Source organism: Lutra lutra, chromosome 14, assembly GCF_902655055.1.
Source record: "Lutra lutra chromosome 14, mLutLut1.2, whole genome shotgun sequence".
In the NCBI taxonomy this organism is placed as follows: Eukaryota; Metazoa; Chordata; class Mammalia; order Carnivora; family Mustelidae; genus Lutra; species Lutra lutra.
This window is the reverse complement of record NC_062291.1, coordinates 2915591-2928691: the sequence shown is the minus strand read 5'-3', so window position 1 is coordinate 2928691 and position 13101 is coordinate 2915591. Positions and strand designations below refer to the sequence as shown.

Sequence of the window (13101 nt, the reverse complement as noted above, 5' to 3'; positions counted from 1 at the left end):
AAGAGACTTCTCCATGGGTCTCTCATTTCTGTAAGTCTGACTGATGAGGCACAGCTTACCCTTTTTTCTGGACAGTCTTTCCAAGAATGCTTGTATAGACAGCCCTCTTGGAAGCTAGAGATGCTGTCCCTCTCTGGAGCAAGGTGCCCCACACTGACCACCCTTTATAAAGGATTCGGGCTCCACAGGTTCAGGGTTCCTCTCCTGTGATACAACCTACTATGTGTGCAGGTGGCATCTGTCCTTTCATACAACCCCAGTGTCAGCGGGGGCTCAGGGTAAACATGCTGATACTCTGACTACTGCTATTGCTATGAGTGACAAATTGTTCTTCATGTCGGACGTGGGAGTCTCATGTCTTCTGAGTGCATCCACGAACTTGCAGTAAGTGAATTCGATAGTTGTACATAGGCGAAAATTTCACACCTCTCACAGTTCCCGACACTATCACCCCCAAAAGGATTTTCTTGCCTTTAATGTGTCCTGACTTGCCCCTCTGTGAGGAAGACAAACATTCATCAGTGATAAGCTGCAAATACTTGTAAAGGAAACCGATTTGGGGGTAATAATCACACCCTCCAACAAGCTAATGGTATGCGGTGATGTTCCCACGGAAGATGTGAAATAGGGTGAATGATCCTATTGTCCAGAACAAGTACAGTCATTTGGGGTCTATTCTATGGGACTGAAAGGGAGCAGTCATGTGTCCCAGTGACTGGCAAGGTCCCTGTTCCTTGATCTGAATGTTTTCAAGCAGCATTTCTTGAGCAGTGACTGCGTACTGCTCAGAAGTAGGGTACTATCTTAATGAGATTTTCCAGAGGTTTCTTATTCTCTTTTGTTTATTCAAGCAGGCCACTGTTTGCTTCTTTATGAGTCTGTTTCAAAAGGGTATTTAAGACAGTTTGCAAGGGTCTATAGAATTCAATAGTGCCTACCTTAGAAGAGAGAAAGAGAAAGGTGGGGATATAAAATGAAGCCAGAAACAAGTCTTGGAATCTGTAACGTAATTAAAGCTATTATGTAGGCACCAAATATTTGGCTCTAAGCATTTTAGCGGCCGAAGAGAAAAGTGAAACCTGATTAGTTACACAATCTAAAGAGACAGTTGGATGAAAAAAGGGAAACATTTGCACCCCAGAAGTTGACTTGCAAGAGGAATGTGACAGTTACTGCAAGGAAGTACAAAGCCCCATGAGGACCCTTCTCCCTTCCATGAAAAAATCCTAAGCCACTAGGGACAAGCAGCAACTCCCATCCATCTACCCCATTACTCTGAGCAAGGTGAAGACACCATGTAGCTAGAGAAAGAGAAAAGAGAAAATACCTATCTTTCTGGGGGAGATGGAGAAAACAGTCATAGATCCAAACTGTCTGAAGCTCCCTACTGCTGGAGAAGGCGAGGACAACTGGAAAATGCCCAGGAAATCTGGAAAGGGGCTAATCAGTTTACATGACACAGCCTGGGAAAGAATCAGTGAGTTCTAAGAGTGGTCAATAGAAATTGTTGAAAATGTAACACAGAGAAGAGGAATGATTGAAGAAAAAAGAACAGATGATCCAAGATCTGTAGAACAATATCAATGTAACATAAGTGTACTTGGAATTCCAGAAGGGCAAGAGAGAGAGAACAGAACAAAGGAATTATCTAGAGATTTAATATAAGAGAATTTTCCAAAAATAATAAAAGACATCCACCCACAAATCTAAGGTAGCTCAGAATCCCAAGGAGGATATGAACATGTAAACTTTTTTCCATTACTGCTGTCTCTCACCTAATTCAAGTACCCATCTTTATAGCCCAACCCTCCAGTTGGTCTTCCTACCTCCACTCTTGTCCCCCTACTATGCAGTTTGTAAACAGCAATTAGAATAACTTAAAATAAATAAACATCACTCCCCAGCTTAAAGGCCTCCAGCTGTCCCCCTGCATTTATCATAAAATCCAGCCTGTTCCCTGTGGCCTGCCAGGACCTGAGTCCTCTTCACTATGCCTATCTCTCTGCTCCTGCTACTTATTCACCTTTTTTAAAATTACACTGCAAACACAGGGGCCCATTTTTGTTCTGTAAATACATTAGGCATCTTCCAGCTCTGGTTCTTGGTTCTTGATTACCTTGTGACACATGCTACCTTTAGAACTGGGCAGGCCTGGCCAATTCTCATCTAGTTTTCAAGTCTTGCTTTTTCAACCTTCCCCCCAAAAAGAAGTCCTTCTAATCACATTATTTTACTTCCATCTTATTGGATATCAGAAATTATCCAATATCCACTAAGAAATCATGCAATATAAAAAATTGTCCAATTTATTTGTGCATTTGTTGATCTTCTTTCTCTTGGAACTATGTTTATGCTCTTTGTGGGAAGAGAACACATCCTTCCGTGGCCTCAGTGTTTAGAATGGTACCTGGTATGGTATAGACCTTCAAGATTTACATGTTGATTCAAAAAGTAATTAGTTGAATTGAAGAATAAATGCTCATTAGAAGCATAAGTTCAGAAAAAGGACTTAAAGGTCAAAAGGCACCATTAGCTTTTTCGTTACCCATTTTTCGTTACTTTTAGTTATGTGGGTCTACCACTCAGCTGATGGGTAGGACCAGCCATATGGCAACACATAATTTATTGAGTGATGATAAGCCACAGTTTTCATTTTAAGAGGTCTCTCATTTCTGATTATTCATGTTTTATTGGATTCCCCGTTTTACTACTGCCACCTAGAATCAAATTATTAACAAGGATTGAGAGTTTGGACAATATTTGTACAAATATTTGCCTACTTTCCTAGCACAACCTTGACCTCATTTTTAAAAACTATGTAGCGTCTAAACATATTTTTCAGATTTTTTATTCATTTATTTGACAGAGATCACAAGCAGGCAGAGAGGCAGGCAGAGAGAGAGGAGGAAGCAGGCTCCCTGCTGAGCAGAGAGCCCCATGCGGGGCTCGATCCCAGGACCCTGAGATCATGACCTGAGCCGAAGGCAGCGGCTTAACCCACTGAGCCACCCAGGCGCCCCTAAACATATTTTTCAAATGACATGTGACCAAGGCCCCTGCTGGCAGGTGCCAGGGTTCCTGTCTGCTATGTCTGTCATTTAGACCTCTTCCACACTCTCGAGCTCACCAGCCCCACCTCACCTGTCTTTGTCCCTTCTGGACCATTCTCTTCTCCCACCTCCAAACCACTTAACCCCTCTAGAGCCACCTGGAGAATGAAGAAGGGGGTACTATGTGATCTGTTCTATTCCCTCCAGCCCTCAAACTCTGTCTTTTTTTTTTTTTTTTTTAAGGATTTTGTTTATTTGTCAGAGAGAGAGACACAGCAAGAGAGGGAACACAAGCAGGGGGAGTGAGAGAGGGAGAAGCAGGCTTCCCATTGAGCAAGGAGCCCGGACGGACGTGGGGCTTGATCCCAGGCCCCTGGGATCATGACCTGAGCTGAAGGCAGACGCTCAACAACTGAGCCACCCAGGCACTCCTCAAACTCTTTTATGCTTTTTATTCTAAACAGGATGTTTGTCTCTTCCTCACCCATTAATTTCCATTTTCTGCTGCTCCATTACAGTTGAATGAAAGAGGGGTTTGTCCCACTCTCTGTCTGTACTTTTAAAAATATTTCTTTCATTCATAATTACTCTTTAGATGAAGCTGTAAACATGTGCTTTTGTTCAGATACGTGCACAGTATTCTATTACATTTTTATAGTTAATCAAAACATACAGTGAAGAAATATAAAGGATCATCTTTTTTCCTAGATCATTTCACAACTTGCGGTGCAACTTTAGCAAGCCCCTGTGCCTGGATTTCCTCGTCTGCACAATGAGGAGGATGGAATTTCTGATGTCTGCTGGAAAACAGCCTATTCCAGGAATTAAAAATTGTAAACCCTGCACAGTTTTTGCTTTGTAAGAGGAAGTTCCAAGCGGGGAGGGGCAAATTCACACCCTCCCCCCTACACCTCCTCTCCAATGTCACCTGGATTCTCCCTTGCCCCTTGAGGTTCCGTGGTTTTGATACTTCCAACCTCCACCACTCCCTAGGCAGGACCTTCAAAACCGGCCCAAGAATGGATAAAGCACTCTCTGCTTCTTTGCAGAACAACTAATTAGCAGACCAAAAGGAAATGCAGAGATACCAACAGTCAGTGGGTTTCTCTTCAATCCAGGAAAGCAGCAAAGATCAGTTGTCCAGCATTTCCTTCTCCCAAGACACCCATGCTGGAGCCCAAGGAGGGCCCAGACGGCTCTGCACACACCTCCACCCCTCAGAGATTCCTGCTCCTCTGGGCCCTATGGTCCTTGAACACTGCCTTGTCTCCCAGCACGTAGAATTTGCTGAACCAAAGATTCTGTTTAGTGCCAGAGTAATTAAGTAAGACTCTCTGGTTCAGTCTGCACAGACTCTCTAGGGTCCATGTGTCGAGTATCTTCAGGCTTGAGGGGGCACCCTGTTTCTCAGATGACTTGCACAGTTAGAATGGTGGGCCCAGTGCCTTGGGCACCAGGAAGCATCCCCATCAGGGTTTCTCAAATACTGAAGTACGTACGAGTCAACACGGGATCTTGCTAACATGCAAATCCTGAGTCAGTGATCTGACTGCGGCAGGTCTCATGAGTCTACATTTCCAACAAGCTCCTGGGCGCTGCTGCTCAGTGGACCACACTGTGGTCACAGGTCCTAGTCTAGAGGTCAGAACACTGTTTCCCTACAGAGGACCAGACGGTAAATGTTCTCGGCTCTGCAGTCCACGGAGCCCTGTTGAAGCTACTCCCCTCTTCCAATTGCCTCTGTTGCCAAAGGCAGCCCTCGGCAATATATAAACAAATGAGCATGGTTCTGTGCCAGTAGAACTTTATTTACAAAAACAGATGGTGGGCGATAGTTTGTCAACCCTTTCCCTGATTTTGTCTCAGAGAGGAAGAGAAAGCTCCCCTCTAGAACACTCCACATGGTTAACATCCACAGCTAAAGTCTCATCACCATGAATATCCACGCAAAGGGCTAAAATACGAAACCTCAACCATGGAATGACACCACAGTATGACAGTAGGAAGTAGATCTACCACTAGTAATGTCCTTTCACATTCCTCAAGGTTTTCCTAAATTCTAAACCCTTCTATGTCTACAAACAGTCTTCAAAAGGAAGGTAAAAGCAGTTCAAGTTTATAGGTTTTTGCCGCCTTCTCTGAAACCCACTTTCTGTTTTCTAAATGTGTGGAATGCTGAGGAAGGCATACCTTCCAAAGGCTGTTAACATAAGGGTTCTTTTTAATAATTCTCCCGGAATTCCCAACCTGCTTGGAATTAAATCCAAGCGTGGGGCTGGGCTATAGCCCAGGTGGCTTTCAAAACATGGTGATGTTAGCATAGAGGGTGGTTTGAGAGGATGTGGTAGACTTTAGTTATAAGAATAAGCTCATGTTTCCAGAAGTTGAAGCAGATTACCCATTGGTTCTTCCAACCTGGGGCAGATGGAATGGAAGCCAGCCTACCACTTCATTTCTGAGAACTTCGGAGGTGGTCAAAGATTCAATCTCTCAAAAATCTAGGTTTTCACTCAGATTGTGCATATTTCCATGCCACGTGCTTTGAGGACCCTGATGCATTGCCCTTCTATAGCACTGGTCTTAGAATCAGCAGCTAGTGTACAGCAATCAGCATAGAGTGGTAGGACTCAGACCTCCCCAAAGAGTTTTACCAAGTACTTCTTTCTACGGAACTCTCTATCCCCCATCCAAGCCCACCCTAAAATGCCCTCAGGTCAGCCCTGAAGGCTTAGTCTTTTCACAGGCCTTCAAATCAAGAGGGATACTTGGGCAATAGCTGCTCAGATCAAACCAATCTTTGAGAGAAGGCAGATCACCAACTAGTAGTTAAAAATATAAAAATCTAGATCTAGATTTAAATAGATTTAAATATAAAAATCTAGATCTAGATTTAAAAATCGATCTAACAATAGTGTGATGAAAATAGGAAACTAATTACGAGAAACAAGGTAATCCACCTTATTTTCACTCCCCATGGTCCCTGTCTACATGCATTTTTTATTACTTACATAGTTTTTCTATTGGGAGAAAATAGGTATAAACTTTATGGAAGACAATTTGGCAACATGAAACAAATATCTTAAGGCCAGATATCTTTTCACATAGCATCTCCATATTTAGAAATTTAATCTGAGGAAATAATTAAGAGCACAGGCATAGATTTGATTAGAAAGATGTTTACAGCGGCAAAAGACTGAAAACAACCTAAAGTCCAGCACTGACTCTTTGATCAAATAAAATATTAAATCCTTATGAAGGAATGGCATGCAGTCATCAGAAATGATGTACGTTAACTGACAGAAAATATATTTATATCGTATTATTAAAGAAAAAGAAGACACAAATGTATGATAGAATTCTACAAGAAAAACCTAAAGCAGAATTTTTTTTTGTCTCCAAATTAGAATGTACTACCAGATTTCAAGTAAGTGTACTTCTGATCATAGTTCAGCCATGGTTACATGTTCTGCCTTTCTTATTTTTGTGTTTTTCTTTTAATGGAGGAATCTTTCCTCTGAGGCTCTAAAGGGGAAATGCCTTTCCTTATCCCTTTTATAAAACAAGGTAGGAACACAGTGCTGAGAAGTCACGTGCCCTTTGGCAGAACCTCAGGACATGAGAGGAGCCTGACATCTTGTTTTCCCTGAGATTTCCAGACCTCATCACCTCCTTTGCTCTTGTGAAGTGATGACTCATTAGGAACGGTAATCCTAGGGTATCAACGAGATTTCGCTTATTTTTATTATTATTATTTTTTTAATGTACTGGACCTTATTCAGGGTGATTTCTTTTTTTTTTTTTTAAGACTTTATTTATTTATTTGACAGACAGAGATCCCAAGTAGGCAGAGAGGCAGGCAGAGAGAGAGAGAGGAGGAAGCAGGACCCCGCCAAGCAGAGAGCCCGATGTGGGGCTTGATCCCAGGACCCTGGAATCATGACCTGAGCCGAAGGCAGAGGCTTTAAACCACTGAGCCACCCAAGCGCCCCACAAGATTTCGTTTTAATACTCTCTTATTTTCCAGGGTTCTCCAAAGGTTTCTAAAGAAGGATTTATTCTGCATTTTATACCTCAGTTCAGGAATCAATTTCTACCCATTTTACATTTTAAATTAAAAAAAATTTTTTTTTTAGATTTTATTTATTTGACAGAGAGAGATAGCGAGAGAGGGAACATAAACAGGGGGAGTGGGAGAGGGAGAAGCAGGCTTCCCGCCCAGCAGGGAGCCTGATGCGGGGCTTGATCCCAGGACCCTGAGATCATGACCTGAGCTGAAGGCAGATGCTTGACCTGAGCCAAAGGCAAATGCTTAAGGATTGAGCCACCTAAGTGCCCCAGTTTCTACTCATTTTAATTTCAGGGTTAACCATTTGGACCCAGCAGATGTTACGGAAGACTTGGTTGACATTCTGTGACATGTCACTCTATGGGAGAGAAAGAGTTCACAATGATCCTTTCCCCCTGCTTCAGGACAATTAGAGTTCCATCATGAATAGGCAAAAAGACAGAAGCTCTCCTGAAAGCTTCCCCTCTGTGTCCTATCTTTCACAACATGTTTCTTCACATCAAAGGTTCTTTGAAATGATTAATCCTTTTCCAGAAGAATCATCTAAAAATGTGTTACAATAACCAACATATAGAACCAACCCAAGGGTCCATCAATAGATGAATGGATAAAGAAGATGTGGTACACGCACACACGTACACACACACACGTGCAAATATTACTCAGCCATAAAAAGAAGGAGACTTTGCCACTTTTGCCAACATGGATGGACCTTGAAGGTATTATGCTCAGTGAAATTAGTCAGAGAGGGGTTTCTGGGTGGCTCAGTGGGATAAGCCTCTGCCTTCAGCTTAGGTCATGATCTCAGGGTCCTGGGATCAAGCCCCACATGGGGCTCTCTGCCCAGCAGGGAGCTCGCTTCCCCCTCTCTGCCTGCCTCTCTGCCTACTTGTGATCTCTCTCTCTGTCTGTCAAATAAAATCTTCAAAAAAAAAAAAAAAAGAAAAGTCAGAGAAAGACTACTACCACATGATTTCATTATAAGTGGATTCTAAAAAACAAAACAAATAAACTAAAGAAAACCCAGACTTATAGATGCAGAGAACAGAGGGGTGGTTGCCAGAGAGGAAGGGGTTTGGGTGTGTGTGAAATGAGTGAAGGGAATCAAGAGATACAAACTTTCAGTTATAAAATAACTAAGTCATGAGGATATAATGTACCTGCTGGGGCAATACAGTCAATAGTATTGTATTAACTTTGTATGGGGACAGATGGTAATTTAGATGTATTGTGGTGGTCATTTCACAATGTATATAAATGTCGAATCATGTGAAGCTAATAGAATATCGTATGCCAATTATACTTCAATAAGAACTTGAATTCATAAAAATGTGTATAGCCCAAACCTAAAGTTTTTTTTTTTTTAAGATTTTATTTATTTATTTATTTGACAGACAGAGATCACAAGTAGGCAGAGAGGCAGGCAGAGAGAAAGGGAAGCAGGCTCCCCACTGAGCAGAGAGCCCGATGTGGGGCTCGATCCCAGAACCCTGAGACCATGACCTGAGCTGAAGGCGGAGGCTTTAACCCACTGAGACACCCAGGCGCCCCTAAACCTAAAGTTTTTACACTGTTTTCAAAAGGTGATAATCAACCTTGTTTTAAAATAGATTTCAGTGTCACTTAGATGTCTCTTTGCTAAAAAATCACTAATTAGATGACAAACTCCGGTCACGCTTGGGAGGAATTAGAGCAGGGCCTTAATGAAGGCTTCTGCAGTCAGGCATGTTAGGGAAGTATTTCTGTCCCAAATCTAGTTCTGGTAGTACTGCAAGGCTTTGTCATGGCTGCTGGGATTTTTGGATGATAACAACAGAGGCTTTAAGTTTCACTGAACTTAAACTGTCCCAGTGGGCATGTGAAATTGAGTGTTCCAGTTTCTCTTTCAAAAGTAGCTACCCTCACAGTGGAGGTCTAGAAGCCTGTCCACAAAACCAGACCAAACATTCCACTTGTGCTCCCTAGCCCCTCGTCGAGCTGCTCATAGTAAGCATTCAACAACTGTCCTTTCTGTAGAAGAATAGCACCTGCTAAAAGATAACAGGAGAACTTCTATTCATTCTTGAAAAGTATCTCACATCATTCCTTCTGGATTTGGGAGGATGTCTTAGTTCCTTGAAGCTGTGGCATTGCATATAAAATTGAGACACCAGACTCTGCGTTGTCCTGTTTCCCACAGATAACTTTCCCACTCTGTTGAGCAAATATCACCTGTGCTTAAAATATTTCCTCAGAACTTTGCATTGTTGGTTGAGGATAGAAATGTTCTAAAAGTGCTATGGATACCAAGGGAGGGATGACCAATGATTTTTTTTTCCTGCATAATCTTGGTTCTCGAAACCATAGATCATTATCCAACTTAATTTTCCTGGCAAGAATCTTAGTCTCTTTTAAGATTGCACGCTCCTCTCGATTCAAGTTGGTTTCCACTCTCCACTAAGCCTAAAGATTTAGATGGCAACACCTAGAGTTAATTCTGGCCTCTAGGCTGTGAAAATGTAAGAGCTTGTGAAATCTGAATGTGAACCTACACCTCTTGTCTTGATAACTGATCACAGCCTTTTTGCAAAAGATTTTAGTTGTGAAATGATGTCTCTTCTGCACGTTTCCTACTCCAAGGTGGATGTCTGATGTTTCCCCCATTTCTTTTCTGATTTTTTATTTGAAAATGTTAAATTATGATAATAGCACACACATTGTAGCAGATGAAATGATATAGTAACTAAATATAGCAAATCTATAAGAGGAACGCTTAGTTCCTTCTCTTCTGATCTATGCTACCTTTTTTGTCCATTTCCAGTTGGATGATGCAAGGTAAGCATGGCAGATTGTTTATTTTCCCATGTCTTTCCTCCTCAAGCAGAATACATAGTTCCTGATGGGCCATTCAAGACCTCTGCCTCTTTGGGGAGTGAGAGTTTACTGGAAAGAGGATATTGAATGATAAGTGTACAAATTTGCAGATATAGTTGTGTTCATCAGACAAGGGACTCTAACTCTGTTAGGCCAGAATCATTGACCTCGGGTACCTGTGAGTCCAGTTGTATGGCTTGGCCTTTGGATAGAAAATTAAGGTGAAAATTCATTAGTAAGACTGACCCCACTCTTGCCTGGGAACCTGAACAAGGATGTGACCTGATATTGAGGATTTTCCCTCCCAGGGACAGGTACCAAGGACACATTGACAGGCAAGAGTTGGCACTTAGAGTCTGTTCCATTTTCACTAGGGAGGTGGCAGCCCCAGGCAAGTCACTGGGGAAGAAGGCTTGCAGCAGCCTGCAGAGGAAAGTATGGCTTGCTCTACAGGGCCCCCATACTTCTGCTGCCATTAGGGGCAGAGTCCCAGCAAGGCAAAGTCTCTGGGGGGGAAATGATCCTCCCTTCTTAAAAGGGCACACACCCAAATTCTCAAATAAGGCCCACGAGGAATTATGTCTTCCCCAGAGGCATTCTGGGGCTAGAAAGTGCTGGAGACTTCTTGAGAAAGTAGCCAAGTTTCTGCTCTGGAAGCTGAGGGGAATTCTGCTCTGTAGGAATTAGTGTGTCCTCTCACTGATGGCTAGGATAGAATCCTTGCTGCCTTCAGGGAAGATGAACCAAGAGTGGGGAAACTTCAGACATTTTCCTGCAAGTGGGTGGGAACACTTGCATTTAAAAAATATTTTTTCACTGAGGAAGGGGGCCCTGAATGTCATAATTCCGGTAGGGCTGTCAACTTTGGGAGTGAAAAAGCTCTGCTTCTGCATTCTGGGTGCCCTCTGTGCAGAATCATACACTGTCAGGGGGAAGGGGATCACCTAAGTCATCTTTTCATGCTCTTCTCCTTCCCCACACCTGGTTCAGAGTATCTGGATTCATTTCAGCGTTTGTCAAATAAATGATGAGGGAATGAATGAATGAAGTAAATCCTGCCTTCTGCCAACTCTCCAGGGAAGAGGCCAGGCACCCTTCTCGCACCTTCTTCTTTGCACCTGTGCGCCCCCGCCCCGCCCAGCCTGCGCTCACCTTGTGCTGTTTCCACATGGCTCCCAGCGGCTTCACCTCGTGCTTGCCGTGACGGCCCTCCTCCAGGCACAGATAGCACACCGGGGTTCGGCAGCTCACGCAGTACATGCTGTAGTTCTCCATTTCGTGTTCGGGGCACGTAGGGAACTTGCGGGCAGCGCTGCCCCCCGCCGCCCCGGCGCCCCCCGGGCTCTTGCAGCCGCCGCCTCCGCTGGGGGCGCCCTGGGCCGCGCCTGGGGATGCTGAGGCGGCCTCGGCAGGCGCGGGTGGTGGCGGCGGCTGCACGAGGCGATGCTTAGCGAAGGGTCCGCGGGATGGATGGCATTTGAGCTGGCAGGCAGCGCAGTAGAGCACGTCGCACTGCTCGCATAGCGTGGCGGCCGGTTCCGGCGGGGTGCGGTCGCACAACTGGCAGATGGCCACTGCAGCGGCTGCGGACGCCCCGTGCACCGCCCCGCGGCCCTGCTGGTACCGTTGCACGATGGCCTCGAGCAGCCGATTGCGCTGGAAGCCGCGCAGGCCTCGGTGGTCCAGGGACGCGCTGCGGTGGCACTGCGGACACGTGATGGAGCTTGAGGAGGACGAAGACAGCGAGGAGCAGGCGGCACCCCGGGCCGCGGCGGCCGAGGAGCCAGGCGGTGCAGGCACCATGGGCAGCACGCGAACCCCGTTGGGGGACTTGAGGCTCGGGGTGTAGGAACCATAACCACTGTCTGTCTCACTGTACAAGCTCAGCTTGTCCGCGTGGTCCCCGCCACCTCCCGCACCGCCGCCCAGGCCGCCAGCTGCGCTCCCGCTCGCGCCGCCGCAGGCTGGGCCAGCCGCAGCGTCGTGGTCCAGAGGGGGCGCCGCAGCGGCGCCGGCCGGGAGCCCCGAGCCCCGGGAGTGCAGGAGTGGCTGGGGCAGGTGCTGCTCACCGTCCGGTGTCTGCACAGCGATGGTACGAGCACACGGAAGGCAGACGTTGTGGGAACAGGGCAAGATGATGGGCTCCCGAAACAGGGAGCCGCAAACGGGGCACTTCAGCTCCTCCTCCATCGCGGCGCGGGCAGACCGAGCTGCTCAGGGTGGGATGTGGAACGACCCGAGCTCCAGAGACAGGCGGAGGGGACCAAGCGTGGTTAGCACCGGAGAGACTGCAAGCGAGGGCATTACACAGGCATGACCACTTCACAGCCCCGGGGCACGCCCCTCTCTCAGTCCTGGGGCCACCGCCCTAGGACCACTGGGGGCAAGAGAAGGGAGAGGGTCCTCACCTCCTGCCTGCGAGGCTCCTGCGCCAGCGGCTTCAACCTGCGGCCAGAGTCCAGAGCCAGTCGGCTGCCCTCGCGATGGCCTGTGAGGCGCTCTAGGTGATGAATCAGCACTAGCGCCGCCGCCGGCTGCAGCGCGCGTCTCCTCTGCACATCAGGACCAGTGGCCGGGCTGCCGTTTCTAACTGTTCTGTTTCAGTCCCTCGTCTCCAGTGGGCAGCTGCTCAAGGGCTCCCTTTTGCCCCTGCCCCGCCCCAATCAGAGCGATCCGTAGGCGAGAAGGCGGGTGAGCAGGCCGCTCGGCCGTGGGGCTGGGTTCAGCACCACGAGGCGACGGACAGCGCCCACAGCGGGCCGCGGAGCCCCGGTTCCCTGCGCGCGGACCGAGGGGCCGCCACCTGGCGTGCGGCGTCGCCGCTCCAGCGACTGTCTCGGCGGAGCCCGGCCGGCTCGGGGACCTTCGCTCGCCGCCCTCTCCGGCGCAAATGCGCCCTGGGGCTTTTTCCCCTCCGCAAGGATTGACCCGCTTCCTTGGTTCGCTGCTGCCGCTCCTGCGGCGCCTCTGACCTTGGCCGCGCGACGCTGCAGCCGGCGGGCGGAGGGCGAGTGCCCGGCTGGCTCGGGAATCCCCTCCCCGCCTCCCTCCCGCCGCCGCCGCCGCCTCCCTGCGCGGCGTGCTGAGGAGTTGTAATTTCCAGAGCAGCGAGTAGTGGGGGGCGGGGGGGAG

The 13101-nt window shown here is 47.0% G+C and overlaps 1 protein-coding gene across 2 annotated transcripts in view; it reads right to left on the bottom strand.

Moving 5' to 3' along the window:
• Positions 1-12815, bottom strand: part of TRIM67 (tripartite motif containing 67) — a 44037-nt gene extending 31222 nt beyond the window's left edge. For both annotated transcript variants that reach the window (XM_047703466.1, XM_047703467.1), the window contains exon 1: positions 11122-12815. In XM_047703466.1, the coding sequence (XP_047559422.1) occupies positions 11122-12159 (1038 nt within the window). In that variant the 5' untranslated portion in view covers positions 12160-12815. The remainder of the gene's footprint in view (positions 1-11121) is intronic.
• Positions 12816-13101: the final 286 nt, after the last annotated feature.